The sequence below is a fragment of the Octopus sinensis genome, linkage group LG4 (genome assembly GCF_006345805.1).
Source record: "Octopus sinensis linkage group LG4, ASM634580v1, whole genome shotgun sequence".
Lineage (NCBI taxonomy): Eukaryota > Metazoa > Mollusca > Cephalopoda > Octopoda > Octopodidae > Octopus > Octopus sinensis.
The window spans coordinates 112232608-112246426 of NC_043000.1; the positions used below are offsets into that span (position 1 = coordinate 112232608).

At 36.3% G+C, this 13819-nt stretch overlaps 1 protein-coding gene across 3 annotated transcripts in view; it reads left to right on the forward strand.

Annotated features, from left to right (window-relative positions):
- The window catches only part of LOC115210359 (oxysterol-binding protein-related protein 1), a 280667-nt gene extending 273064 nt beyond the window's left edge, over positions 1-7603 (forward strand). For 2 of the 3 annotated variants that reach the window (XM_029778918.2, XM_029778916.2), the window contains exons 26-28: positions 409-483; positions 4588-4678; positions 7105-7603. In XM_029778918.2, the coding sequence (XP_029634778.1) occupies positions 409-483; positions 4588-4678; positions 7105-7207 (269 nt within the window). In that variant the 3' untranslated portion in view covers positions 7208-7603. The remainder of the gene's footprint in view (positions 1-408; positions 484-4587; positions 4679-7104) is intronic. The other variant, XM_029778917.2, reaches the window with a different exon arrangement.
- The last annotated feature ends 6216 nt before the right edge of the window (positions 7604-13819 follow it).

Below are 13819 nucleotides of genomic sequence, written 5' to 3' on the forward strand. Positions count from 1 at the left end.
TATACATATACACACACATATATATATATGTATACACACACATATACAAGCTCATACATACATATATATATATATATATATACATACATATGCTTCCTGCTTCAAACTTCATTTGCTTAATGGATGTTGATTAATATGTATGTGTGTATGATGATGATGATGCTATATGTACATACACACACACACACACACACACACTGAGTTTTGTTTTTGTTCCATTTGATATGAATTCTTGTATGCGTGATGGTGGTTTCCTAGCATGGCCACAACCAACCGGCTGGAACCAGTAATACAATATACATACATATATATATATATATAACATACATGTACCGGTTCCAGACTATATATATATACATCTCTATATATATGATGTTGTTGTCTACTAGCTGATTCTGTTTCTTGTAGATGGTGCCGCTATTGAGAAGAATAGGTTAGAGGAAAAACAAAGAGGTCACCCAATACGTTCAGTGAAGGTGTTTGGTAAATGTAACCTCACTCATTTGTCTGGATGCTGCTGCCGCACTCACCACAGCACTGCTCTTGTCTCTCTCTCTTTCTCTCTCTCTTGTCTTCATCTTTTCTTCCTCCTCCTCTTCACTTCCTCCCTCCACCACTCTCCCTCTTACCAAACACATTAACTCCCACCACCACTGCTACACACACTCTCTCTATGTCTTACTCTCTCTCTCTCTGTATTTTCCCCTCCTCTCTCTATCTCTCTGTCTATCTGTCTGTCTTCAGTTCATCTCCATCGTCTGTAGATTTTGTTGTTCTTCGGTTCTTTTAGTTGATTTAGTTTTATATTTTTGTTCCTTTCTGTCTTGTTTAGATGAAAGAAAAAAAAAGCCTCCCAGTTTCAGTTTGTTTCGTAGTGGTTTTTTACCAAACTTTATTGTTGTTGATGTTGTTTTTTTTTTTGCTTGTTTTCTTTTCTTCATTTCTAGAGCCTGCCTGGCTTAAGAAATGATATTGACATGATAATCTCAATGGATTATCCTTACTGTAATCCATAGCATTCAATGAAAATGTTTTATAATTTATAGTGTTATTGAAAAAAAAACATGCTTTACTGAGTATTCCAATGAGCACCCCCACTGTTAATTAATAAACTAATGTTGTTGTTGTTGTTGTTCCAGTAGTTAAATAGACTTTGATCCGTTGTCCATTTTGTGTTGGTTGTAGAGTTTTGGTCTGCTGCCACAGCAGTGGCATAGATTAACACTGATTTGCTGACCCCGTGGTGGGATAGAGGCTAATCCATTTACTCTAACATTACTGAAATAAGCAAATCAAAAATGAAATAAAAAAACACGCATGCAGTGGGTATATTAACATAGGTGTGTGTGTGTGCACCATCACCTTCACGTAAACAATGATTGTTAGAACACAGTCAAGACAAACAGAAATCTCTGTATCTGGTAATTAACAGCAATATATAGTGGTGTGTGTCATCATCATCGTTGTTTAACGTCCGCTTTCCATGCTGGCATGGGTTGGATGCTTTGACTGAGAGCTGGTGAACTAGATGGCTGCACCAGGTTCCAATCTGTTCTGGCAAGGTTTCTACAGCTGGATGCACACACACACACACACACACACATATATATATATATATGATTATTATAATTTTGTATCTACATCCAGGGTTGGCAGCAATTGGTTTGGTCTTCGATATTAGAAATCTGTTTCCTATTCAATGCTCATAGATGAGTTGGAGAATTATGTCTCACTTGTACTTCTGTTTCCGCATGGTCCCTTGATGTCCTTAAGGCCACACACACGTGTTCTCCTTCATGTTGCGACCAATGTCTCTTGATGCACATTTGATTTTGCTATTTGTTCTGTTACTTGTTATACACAATATAGAACTGGCACACTCTGGCAGCTATGACCACAAGTGTCCAGTTGATCTGGCTTGCTGGACTTCTCATGAAATTTATGTGCAAGTGGCTGAGTACTCCACAGATACATGCATAGCCTTAACATAGTTCTCAGGGAGAAGAAGCCTGACATGAAATGTGACAAGGCTGGCCCCTTTGAATTCCAGATACAACACATCTTTACCAGCTGAATGGAATTGAGCAAGGTGAAAATAAAGTGTCTTGCTGAAGGGCATACTGTGCTGCTGGGAATGGAACTTCTGACCTTTCAATCATGAACTGAATATCCTAAAATCACTAAGCCACGTGCTTTCACTGTGCATAATATACAGTCTGTTGGTGGTGGGGTTAACCAATACAAGGTGTATGTGCTTGTATGTATGCTGATACCCTGGTAAAGAAAGCCAGCAACTGTCAGGGATTGAAATATTTACAGAATCTAACAAAGAAATTTTGTCTCTGTAACTGTTTTGGTTTTGTGTGTGTGCCACCATGAGGAGGTGTCAGAAACATTATGACTCTGTCGTTTGCAGGGAATTCGATGAGTTTAACTAGGTTTTATTCATGAGAGGTGTGAAGATTTTGTGGCTATTTAACCCCAGGTTTGTTATGATCCAACAAACCTATGATCAGATGCGATCCACCCTGGACCATCTTGTCCTTTATTCAGTTGTCGTGTATCTGGAACAACATTATATAATGTCATAGCTTTAGTAAGACTGGGTGGTATGAATTGAGGGATAGTTAGTTACTATTTTTTGTATGTTGATTGGCCTTATGGAGGCTGCCTCATTGGTTCTTGTGGGTACGATTTATAAAGAGGTGCTTCTGATGTGGAAACGTTTGATGAGATCACTTATCTTCTCATTGCAAAAGACTTTTGAAGTCTATATTCAGGGCCTTACATCCTGTGCACAAAGATTTCAATGCAGAGGAGGGGGTACGGGGTGGAGCTGTCCTCTATGTAGATTTGGCTAGAAAAGACATGAGTTCCTGAAGGTCAGTAGAACTCTTTAAACTTGGACATAACTTGTTTTACTATAGGTGAGAGATAGCCATAAGAGTCGGGAAGAACCTCATCACCACCACCATCATCACCATGATCACTTTCTATGATTAGATGCAAGTTTCTAATCCTATTGACAAGTGATGGCTGGAGAGGTGGAAGGCGTTTTTGCCAGAAGATTCTTTGGTCAAATGTAGAATATAATACTGGTGACGAAAGGAATGCAGTAGTGTTGTATCACATTTGGGATATGGAGTTACTCTTTTACTTGTTTCAGCCATTTGACTGTGGTCATAGTGGAAGCACCGCCTTTAGTCAAACAAACTGACCCCAGGACTTATTCTTCGTAAGCCTAGTACTGATTCTATCAGTCTCATTTGCCAAACTGCTAAGTTATAGGGGACATAGACACACCAACATCAGTTGTCAAGCGATGGTGGGGGGACAATCACAGAAACACAAACATATACACATATAAACACACACACACACATATATACGATGGGCTTCTTTCAGTTTCCATCTACCAAATCCACTCACAAGGCTTTGGTCATCCCAGGGCTGTAGTAGAAGACATTTACCCAAAGTGCCACGCAGTGGGACTGAACCTGGAACCATATGGTTGGTAAGCAAGCTACTTGCCACACACAAAGAAAAAAAGAAATCGTTGAAGTTATCCCCTTTGTTTTTTGGTTGTGTGTGTATGTATCTGTGTGTAAACCATCATTTAGAGGGCGGTTTTAGCCACTAATTGTTTGAATAGTCTAATTTGATAACTGCATTACAGATGCAAGACCCAACTAGATGTGTATTTAGTATAGAGAACATTCCCATATGGTATTTACCCCAGTCGTAATATTCACCACTTTTAGTCTTATCAAGTGAGTAGAATATGCTTTGCTGTGGAGGTTTAATAGCACCAAAACATGTTTGTTACCTTCCCCAGGTTGTTTTATAAACCAGATCCACTCCAATTTTTATTGTCTACAAAAATGTACAAAAATTTCGACGTTTTCCATGAGAGTTATCTCCCTTGTTAATAGATTTGTCATACAAACTAATTGCTTGGGTGTTCGATGGCATAAAATACGCACAGGTTTGTTAGATGAACCCCAATTTCAGCTGCAGATATTCAAAATATCAGGGATAAAATTAGTTAATGGGACACCCAGGGTCATTTCTTTTTTCTAGACATTTTTTTAGAACATAACTGCGTTTTATAAACCACAAAAGCAGGTAGATAATCTGGGTTGATCTGAATTGCTCGTCTCATTTTATTATGCGAGACCTTATCATGTTGAGGATGCAGGCAATTCCCCGTGGTTGACAAACAGAATAAATTTGTATCTTTTTGAAATTTCTTTGAGTGCTAAGAGAGCAAGAAAGAGAGAAGCCCTGTTAAGGTGACTTTTGAGAGTGAGTCTGTATTGCATCTGTCTCTCTCACTAAGGGCATCTTCTATTGAGATTCATGTATTTTATCTCTTCCATCACTTCCTCACTGAAAGAAATATAGGGGTCAGCCCCTATTCTATCTGATTTATCAAATTCACTGCAAACACTTATTTCAATAAAAGGAGGGCATGGTTGTAAATTAAACGACACCTGTTGTTGTTTGTAGTAAATCATTGTAATATTTAAAATGCTGCGATTACAGTTGTATCAGTTGACAAAATGTTTTTCTTTGTCTTCTCTGCAGACACTGCTGCCATGGAGAAGAACCGGCTAGAAGAGAAACAAAGATCAGCTCGCCGAGAACGGAAGAAAAAGAAAGAAGAATGGACGCCTGTGTAAGTTGTCTTTGACATTAGTTGTTTCTTAAACCATTTATTTGTTGACTAAGGATCTATTTAATCTGAAGGTTGTCCTCGTTATGTAAGCCTACGTTCAAAAGCCTACCAGCTGCAAGCATTTGTCTGTTTTTTTAAGCATAGTATTTCCTGGACTACATTGATCAGTGTATCCTTCCATTTGTTAAGATAATAGCGTATGGCTGGAAGGATTTATGGCTCCTATATCTAGCAGGTCAAAAGACCACATAAAGATTTTTTATTGGCTCTTAAACTCATATTTTAGATTGGTACCAGTAATTAAAAATGGTAAAAATACCTGAGCCACCACTGATCTAGTCCTCAATCCTGATTAATTAATCAGAAATGAGTATCTCACATTGAGTATCATCCAATAAGGGGACCTTTATTTATTTTCCTGATTTCTATCAGCTGTATCTAGAAGGCCTGTTTATAACTGAAATCACAATTTCACTTCACTGGACAGCTGATGAGGTTTTCAATACAGTGTGAGTTGTTAAATTTGGATTTTAAATTATTCCTTTGTGAGAAAATACCTCCCAGAAAAAATAGAGTATAAAAGATTCAAACTGCCCACAGGTTAAGAGCACAAGCTACTAACCCCAAGATTCCGAGTTCAATTTCAAGCAGTGACCTGAATAATAATATCGAAAAATACCTTAGGAATGAGAATCCAGGTTTGAAATTTCCCCAAGACACCTGATGAAGGCTGGAGGGTATATCAGCCGAAACATTAACAACAAACAAGATGAGGACAAATATCCGTCAAATGTAAATAATGTACATAATGCCTCATCTCTTAAATATAGAGCAGAAATAATTGGTATTTTGGAGAAACCTGTGAAGGAAGGGAAGATATCAAACATAAAGATAATGCTAAAAACAACCATTTGTAAGCATCTGCAAGGCTGAGAGAAATCAACCTTGTAAATTGTTACAATTGAAAAAAAAAAATGAAGTAGGAACTTAAGATAGCATGATTGAGCCATCCAAAAAGAATCACAGAAGGCTGGGATTTGTTTTATTTTATTTTAAGATAAAGTGCTGGAGTGTGCATAGGATTCCTAAGACCATGTTATGGTGATGATTGTTTCAGTAGCAAGTGGAATCATTTCAGCTATGTATATGAGGTGTGATCAAATGGTATCATGACTGTTACTATAGTGACAAAGCTAAAGTATGCAGAGTGAAGCCACTTGGCACAGATTGACCTTGAACTCTATTGTGCATGCACACTGAGATATGATGTCCTCACTCGCTTCTAGCAGTGCTTGGAAATAAAGTGTGTAGAATGTGGTCATGTTGAAAAGATTCAATTTCATCATCTTTGCAGAACCACCTTGCGTTGTGGAAGATGAAGACTTTTTGAAAATGGTCGTAAGAGGTGAAAAATTACGAGTCTATGTCTGTGAAATCAAGGCTCAGTCTTTACAGTGTAAGATCCTTCACAAGAATTCATTGAGAAAATCCAAGAAAATGGAACATGGCGGCTGTTCAATATCCCTAAAATAAAAGGAGTTCCAGGAATGCTTCCATCAATGGAAACACTGCTGGATAAAGTGTGTGGCTGCAGGAGACAACTCAAAAGAGATTAAATGCCAAATTGTGGTTGTAGTTTTTCTATTTACAGCACAAGTCCCTATACTTTTTGATCAGACTTTGTACATTGGTTTTGTAGATGCAAATTATGTAAATCTTAATAATGATAAATGAATTCATGAATTAAATTACCACCAGTAACTTTAACAAGCCTCCTGATGAGTTGAGAGGTTTATTCATGACTTTAATAAATCAGTGTTTGAACTTATGTAATTTCTACCTGTACAAACCAACGTGCACCTGGCCAAAACGACTCCACTTGCTTCTGAAACAATTGTCGCCTTTAATAAAGTCATAATACCACCATCTTCAATCTGTTTAATAGATATATATCAGAGATGTACTGCCTAGGTAGGCAATGCCTTCCTTGAATAAATAGATCGATAGTGACATTTTCCTTTTATGGCAAAATATGCATAAATTCAATAAAATTATGAAGGTTACTCTGATTACTATATGTAAAATGTTTTGTTCTTTTGTAGATTAGGTAGGCATAATTCACCCCTGCCTTTCAGTCTCAGTATTAAAGCTACGCATACGACTGCTGTAGTACACATGCTGCATACATTCTCTTTGTGCTATAACGGCATTAGTAAATCTGCCTCCAACTCAGTCGTCCGCCTGTGTTTCACTTATTTTTTGTGTTGTACTACATAAAGGTCACCAACTGCCTACCCTGGGTACTTACTGATGGCACATATCTGATATATATTTTTTTTCAGCAGACCACTGCAGAATGTAGTACAACTCTATAAATATTCAGCACAACCCTCACCCTCATTTCAGTCTTTTTCTCTGTATTTCAGATGGTTCCACTATGGTACCCACCCGACCACTGGTAAAGAAGACTGGCTTTTCAACAAAGACTATTGGCAGCGTGATTGGTCAAGATGTCCAGATATATTCTGACCATCCCTCATTCTTCATTCTCCATCTTTTCAATTTAGTCTAATGTTTATTCAATAACAGTTCAATATGCAAATTGATTTCCACTGAAGGAACGACCATTGTTTTGTCTTCTTTGGTTGGTGGGTACAGTGCAGATTGCATCAACATGTGGGCCCACACTGCACAGTTGCAACATGTCTGTTGTTTTCCACATGTTGCAGTGGAGTTTACTGCACAAGATTGTCAGCCCACCCTGCTATTGTACCCCACCCCATCTCTTACTTGGACTTGAAACACATCACCACATATGCACTGTACAGATATTGAAACGTAATTTGGTGAGTTAATGATGGTTATTTAATTAGCAACACAGTGGATGCATCACTCAGTGGACACAATTCACAACACACACACACACTTGTTGCTGTATTTTTAACACACACAAAAATGCAACACAGAAAGAAAAAACTTAATACATTGTATAGAGTATATAATTTTGTCGGAAAATATTTCAGTGAACATACATACATATATATATATATACATATATATACATATACATATACATATATATATATATAATTAGCAGAAGTGACTTAAGGACCAAGAATTTCATGCATTGGTCATTATTTAAATCTCTGGACCCCTGAGTTACATTGTAACTTCTGCTAATTAAGCCTTGTGTATATATATATATATACTCATGTTTTGAGTTCTGCTTTCCTGTTTGTAACACCAAACATATATAGACACACATATATGTGCACATTTCTATACAAAAGTATATAAAATTAATCTGCATATATGTGTACACAAACACACACAATTGCAAATACAGACACGAAACAGTTCAACTAGAGAATCCCCTTAACACTAATGAATTGTAAATTGAATTAATGAAGGCAGTTTTTCTGTCATGCACACACAGACAATAAAATTTAGTTTTTTATGTTTTGTAGCTACCAAAAATTATATTTTACAAAATTTTGGAAAAAATACAGACATACACATATGCATATTACATGCATACATGTGTGTGTGTGTATATATAAACTATATATGTGCATGAATGTGTTGATATAAATATGCATATATGCCTGCTTGTACATATATGAGTGGTGTGTGGGTATATATATACACACACACACAGACGTACACACTTCCACATCACGGTTCCAAATAATTATTTTTATCTTTGAAACAAACCAAAAAGTAAAACCTATTTTTTTTCCTTCATAATATTTTCTTCACTGTTAACTGACACTTTGTCCTATCTTTTCTCACAAACACAGGTTGATAGGTTGGTCCTCTCTTCTGCAAGCTCTCACTGAGCCCACATATTTCCCTTTTTGTCCAGATTCAATTCCCAAACCTTTTTCTCTACCAATTAATTCCTCTTTTTCTCTTTTTTTTCCCCCCTTCTTATATATTTTTGCTGGAACTGAAGGTCACTGCCGAAAGGTCATTGCCCCACTCATGCTCTCCTCAGCTCACACAACAGTGCATTCACAAGATCATTCCTGTCAAATTTTTTGTGGGGGGGGCAGGGAAAGAGTGTTCTGTCCCCATCCCACCCACTCCCAATTTGTTTCACTAACCTCTAACCCCCAGTTATATATACTTAAGTTATTTGTTACATTGCTGTGTTGGGGATCAAAGTGGGGTTACCGTATTGGTTTAATTATGTTTCATACCTTATAACCAGGGGCTGAATTCCTGAAAGACTTTGCAAAATATAGTGTTGTACTTCCATTGACCCATCAAAAAAAAGAAACCTTGCCATGGGTCAGCTTTGCCTTTCATCCCTCGCAGGGGCTTGATTAAGCAAGCAAACATGGAAATACCAGTAATATATTAGGTCGTAATAATCACAAACACATTTTCACACCAGTTTTCAATTGTTGCTTGCCCTTCAGTTTGTTCTTTAAGAAAAATAAATTTATGCCTCCATCAAATAGATAGAAAAAAAAAATCGATTTTGTTAATGTTTTGCTGAAAGATCAACCACCTAATTGTTATATACACACACACAGATATATATATATATGAATATGTCTGTATATTTTATTAATAATCTGCAGAAGTGACTGAAGAGCCAAGAATTGTGTGGGTTTGTTAAGTGCTAGCACAAAACTCTAGGCCCCTGAGTCACTGTAATTTCTGCTTGGTTACTATATATACACACAGTTGTGTGTGTGTGTGTATATACACATGCAGTTATGAGTGTGTTTATATATATACATACATACATACATACAAACACATACAGTACCATACTAATGTAGCCAGTTGAAGGTTTAGTCATTTGGTGTTCAGATTCTTCTGACAAATCCAATGCTTGTCGAGTTTCATTATTTTGAAGTTATGATGCGTTATCTCATAGTTGTGAGATTTTGCTGATGTAATTGTTCCTTTTTAGAATGGCATTGTAGGGTAAGTTTGAGAGGCCAGATCTAGCCAGTTTGAACAAAAAAAACATATTTGGACTTAATATGGGTCAGTTAAAGGGTCAAACAGACATGTGAAGCTTTTGCATTCAGTTACGATTCGGGCTTTTGACCTCCAATGACCCAATTAGTTGACGAGCTTCCTAGCACTGTCTTTGGCCAGTTTGTGGTTATTACGTTGGTATTTAGTACCTTAGTAGCATTTGCTTAGGTAGATGGAACCATACTTTCATGCCATCCTAAGACCTTCATGTCTAACTGAATGTGGCATTTGTATATAACTTATTATATAAATACATTTAGCTCGTACAAAAGATATGCATTTGTGTGTGTGTTACAATATGTGAATATGTATGTACATAAGTGTATGATGTACATGTATCTTTGTGTATGTCTATGTATACACACAAGTATATATATACATACAAAAATTAGAAAAACCACCTTTTATCAATTCAAAATGAACAATAAAATTACACCATCTAGAAAATTACATATAATAGAAGTATTAAAATTACAATAATATACTGATGATTAAGTAAATTGCAAAATAATAAAAACATATATATACGTTTTTATTATTATTATTTTGCAATTTACATAATCATTGGTATATTATTGTGATTTTATTTTTTATATTTCTATTGTATGTAATTTTCTAGATTGTGTAATTTTATTGTTCATTTTGAATTGATAAAAACTAGTTTTTTCGATTTTTTATATATTATATTTTGTGAAATTTGATTTAGTATTTCTAAATTGAATTATCCCTGTAAGTTAGGAATAATATTCCCTCAAATTGTTATTATATATATATATATATGCATATTTGTATGTGTGTATGTATGTATGTATATATATATATATGCATATTTGTATGTGTGTATATATATTGCATAGGCGATCTTTTATGCTTAATATAAATATGTATTATCAATAGTGTTTGTGTGTATGTGTGTGGGGGAGAATTCCCCCACCATTTATCACCTGTTGAAATCTCCTTCCCTTGAAACACATTCTTATGTTTTACAATAATCTCAACTAGAATTTAATGTCAGAAGGCAAGCCGTCTTTTTGATTCTTAGACAAAATTCACTCACTTTTGCCTTACAAGTTGTACTCTTACACCGGAATCTGTACTAATTCCAGTTGTTTCTCACCCACTTTACACCTGAGTGTTGAACCATTTAATCAGCCTGAAACTAGTAGCCCTCACCTTTAATGGAGCTTTTTCTGTGTAGAGCTGCAGTACAATAGAAAGTAATGATTGTCTCAACACTGCATATGAACCCCTTCCTCTTTCCTTACACCCTGTGTAAATATCTAAATACAATCAATTATTTGAGCACCTGTAGGATAGAAGAAAGAAAGAAAAAAAAGGGTAAAGAATTTTAATTTCTATGACACCCTTTTTTATGTCCAATTCAATTAAAAGTATTTCATAACAAATTGTATTTTTCTCTCCTTCCCCTACCTCCTCTGATTGGCGTAAATCCAAAATCTAGTCTGAGGAATTACTCCAAAACAAAAGTTTGCCTTGCCTTTCTTGCAAGAAACCATCAAATCATTGGTAGAATGAAGAATTTGTCACTTTTTCTTTTTTTAATTCTTTTTGGATGTTTGTGCAAGTGTGAGTAAAGTGTGTGTTTTTGAACAAGTCCAAAGAATTGCTCACCATTCAAGCATTCATTTTTTGGCCTTATCAATTTGTTTCTTCATTCTAGTATCACCACCACCACCAATTACTAATTACCAGCAATCACTGAACTTTAGACTAAAAATTTTTTTTTAAATTTTTGGCAGGAAGAACATCTTCCATTTTTGTAGAACTTTTCATTTTGCAAATTTAATTGCAAGAAAAAATATCGGAAAAAAAAATAACAAGACAAGTTGTATAGATTGGCATATCTAAAAGTTTGATTGGAATAAACAAATTCAAAGCAATTGATGTTTAGTTTTTTTTTTTATGTATTTACGTTTATAACGATATCTGTTTGTGTTATTGTTTAGCTGTCAGTCCTTATTGAGCAAACTTGTGTGAAAAGATGTTCCAGCCATGGCCATCCCATCTTTTTTCCAAGGCACACTGTATGTATGTGAGTGTATGTATCTTATTATAGACTAAGGGGCTTTCTGGTAATTGCTCCAGTTATTTCATTCAGAGTCTTTATTGTGACCTAAGCATAATACAATTTAGTTAGACTGTCTAACGCTACATAACACCCAACTCGCCAGGCAACCAAATTAACGATTTGATTTATCAACAAATGAAGTCTAATCAGAATTACCAATATTTAAGAAATCGAAGGTGGGTGTGTCTGCAACCGGCCAATCAAGAGGGGTGGATGGTAGAATAAAGTCATAAATATAAGGACAGTTAAAGGCGCCAATAAACCTAAAGTCATGAAGCTTTGCGACCTCATCCACAAAGGCCAAAGGTCACTAAACTTACTTGAATCTAGCAGATAGTAGGAACCAAGCATGACGTCTGATCCCCATCAAAACATGTTCAAAGGCAGCTGCCAATGTGGCTCAAAGGAAAAAGAGACATTTACTGTATAATATTACTTTAAAGTCAGCATTCGTTGTTTCATACTCTTAATTTTTATAAGAGTTCCAAAAGAATATTATTGAACGACAAGTATACTGGCATCATTTAATGGAAATCCAGCTAATAATCCTTTCTACTCTAGGCACAAGGCCTGGAATTTGAGTGTGGGTGGATAGTCGATCACATCGACCCCAGTATGCAACTGGGGCTTAATTTATCGACCCCAAAAAGGATGAAAGGCAAAGTCAGCCTCAGCGGAATTTGCACTTGGAACGTAGTGACAGGAGATCCAGCTAACAATGCAGGGAGAATAACTCAGAACAAAACTGCAGCTGAGCTAGGTTCTCTGCAGAATTCTGGAAGAAGGAAAAGAAAGAAAAAGATAAATCACTTACAGAGGCGTAGGAGTGGCTGTGTGGTAAGTAGCTTGCTTCTCAAACACATGGGTCCGGGTTCAGTCCCACTGCGTGGCACCTTGGGCAAGTGTCTTCTACTATAGCCTCAGGCCAACCAAAGCATTGTGAGTGGATTTGGTAGACGGAAACTGAAAGAAGCCTGTCGTATATATATGTGTGTGTGTGTGTATGTTTTTGTGTCTGTGTTTGTCCCCCCCAACATCGCTTGACAATCAATGCTTGTGTGTTTACGTCCCCGTAATTTATCAGTTCCACAAAAGAGACCAATAGAATAAGTCCTGGAGTTGATTTGCTCGACTAAAAGGCAGTGCTCAAGCATGGCCAGTCAAATGACTGAAACAAGTAAGAGAGAGGAAGAGGTACAAGACTGAGAGGAACATGGTATTGGCAAGAATGAAGAAATGAACATCCTAGAATAATAATAATAATGATGAGAGTTTAGCCCACACGGTATGTAGATGTCAGTTACTTAGCTGCAAAGAATCTGTCAGTTGAAAGACCAGAGCTTAACTGAGAAAGAAAAGCAGAACTGATAAACAAGGATGAGCCAAAAGGCATTAACTTAATGTTTATAACAACCAAAGTTGCCACAAATTATTTCGAATAAAGTAAGTTAATTAAAATTGTACTGGCACAATAGATAGAACATTACCGAGTGATTTGAAAATATTGGGATTATACAGTTCTATATTTAAGAGATGAGGAATTATTTACAAATAACCGTAAAATGTAAATAATGTAATTATTGGGATTAACAAGACAATGTTTAAATGAGTTTATAAAAATTGTAAGAGTTACGGAGGCCCTGATATGTGCTAAATAGTGTCAAGAGAGTTTATAAAATAATAAATTATAAAGAATTAGGTGTGTAACAAGAGAGGATGACATAGTTATTAAAGATAACCCAGTGCTAGAAGTAAACTGGAAAAAAGTTATTAAATATAAATTATAGGCGCAGGAGTGGCTGTGGTAAGTAGCTTGGTTACCAACCACATGGCTCCGGGTTCATTCCCACTGCGAGGCACCTTGGGCAAGTGTCGTCTACTATAGCCTTGGTCCAACCAAAGCCTTGTGAGTGGATTTGGTAGACGGAAACTGAAGGAAGCCCATCGTGTGTGTGTGTATATATATGTGTGTGTGTGTATGTATGTTTGTGTGTCTGTTTGTCCCCCCCCCCAACATCGCTTGACAACCGATGCTAGTGTGTTTACATCCCCGT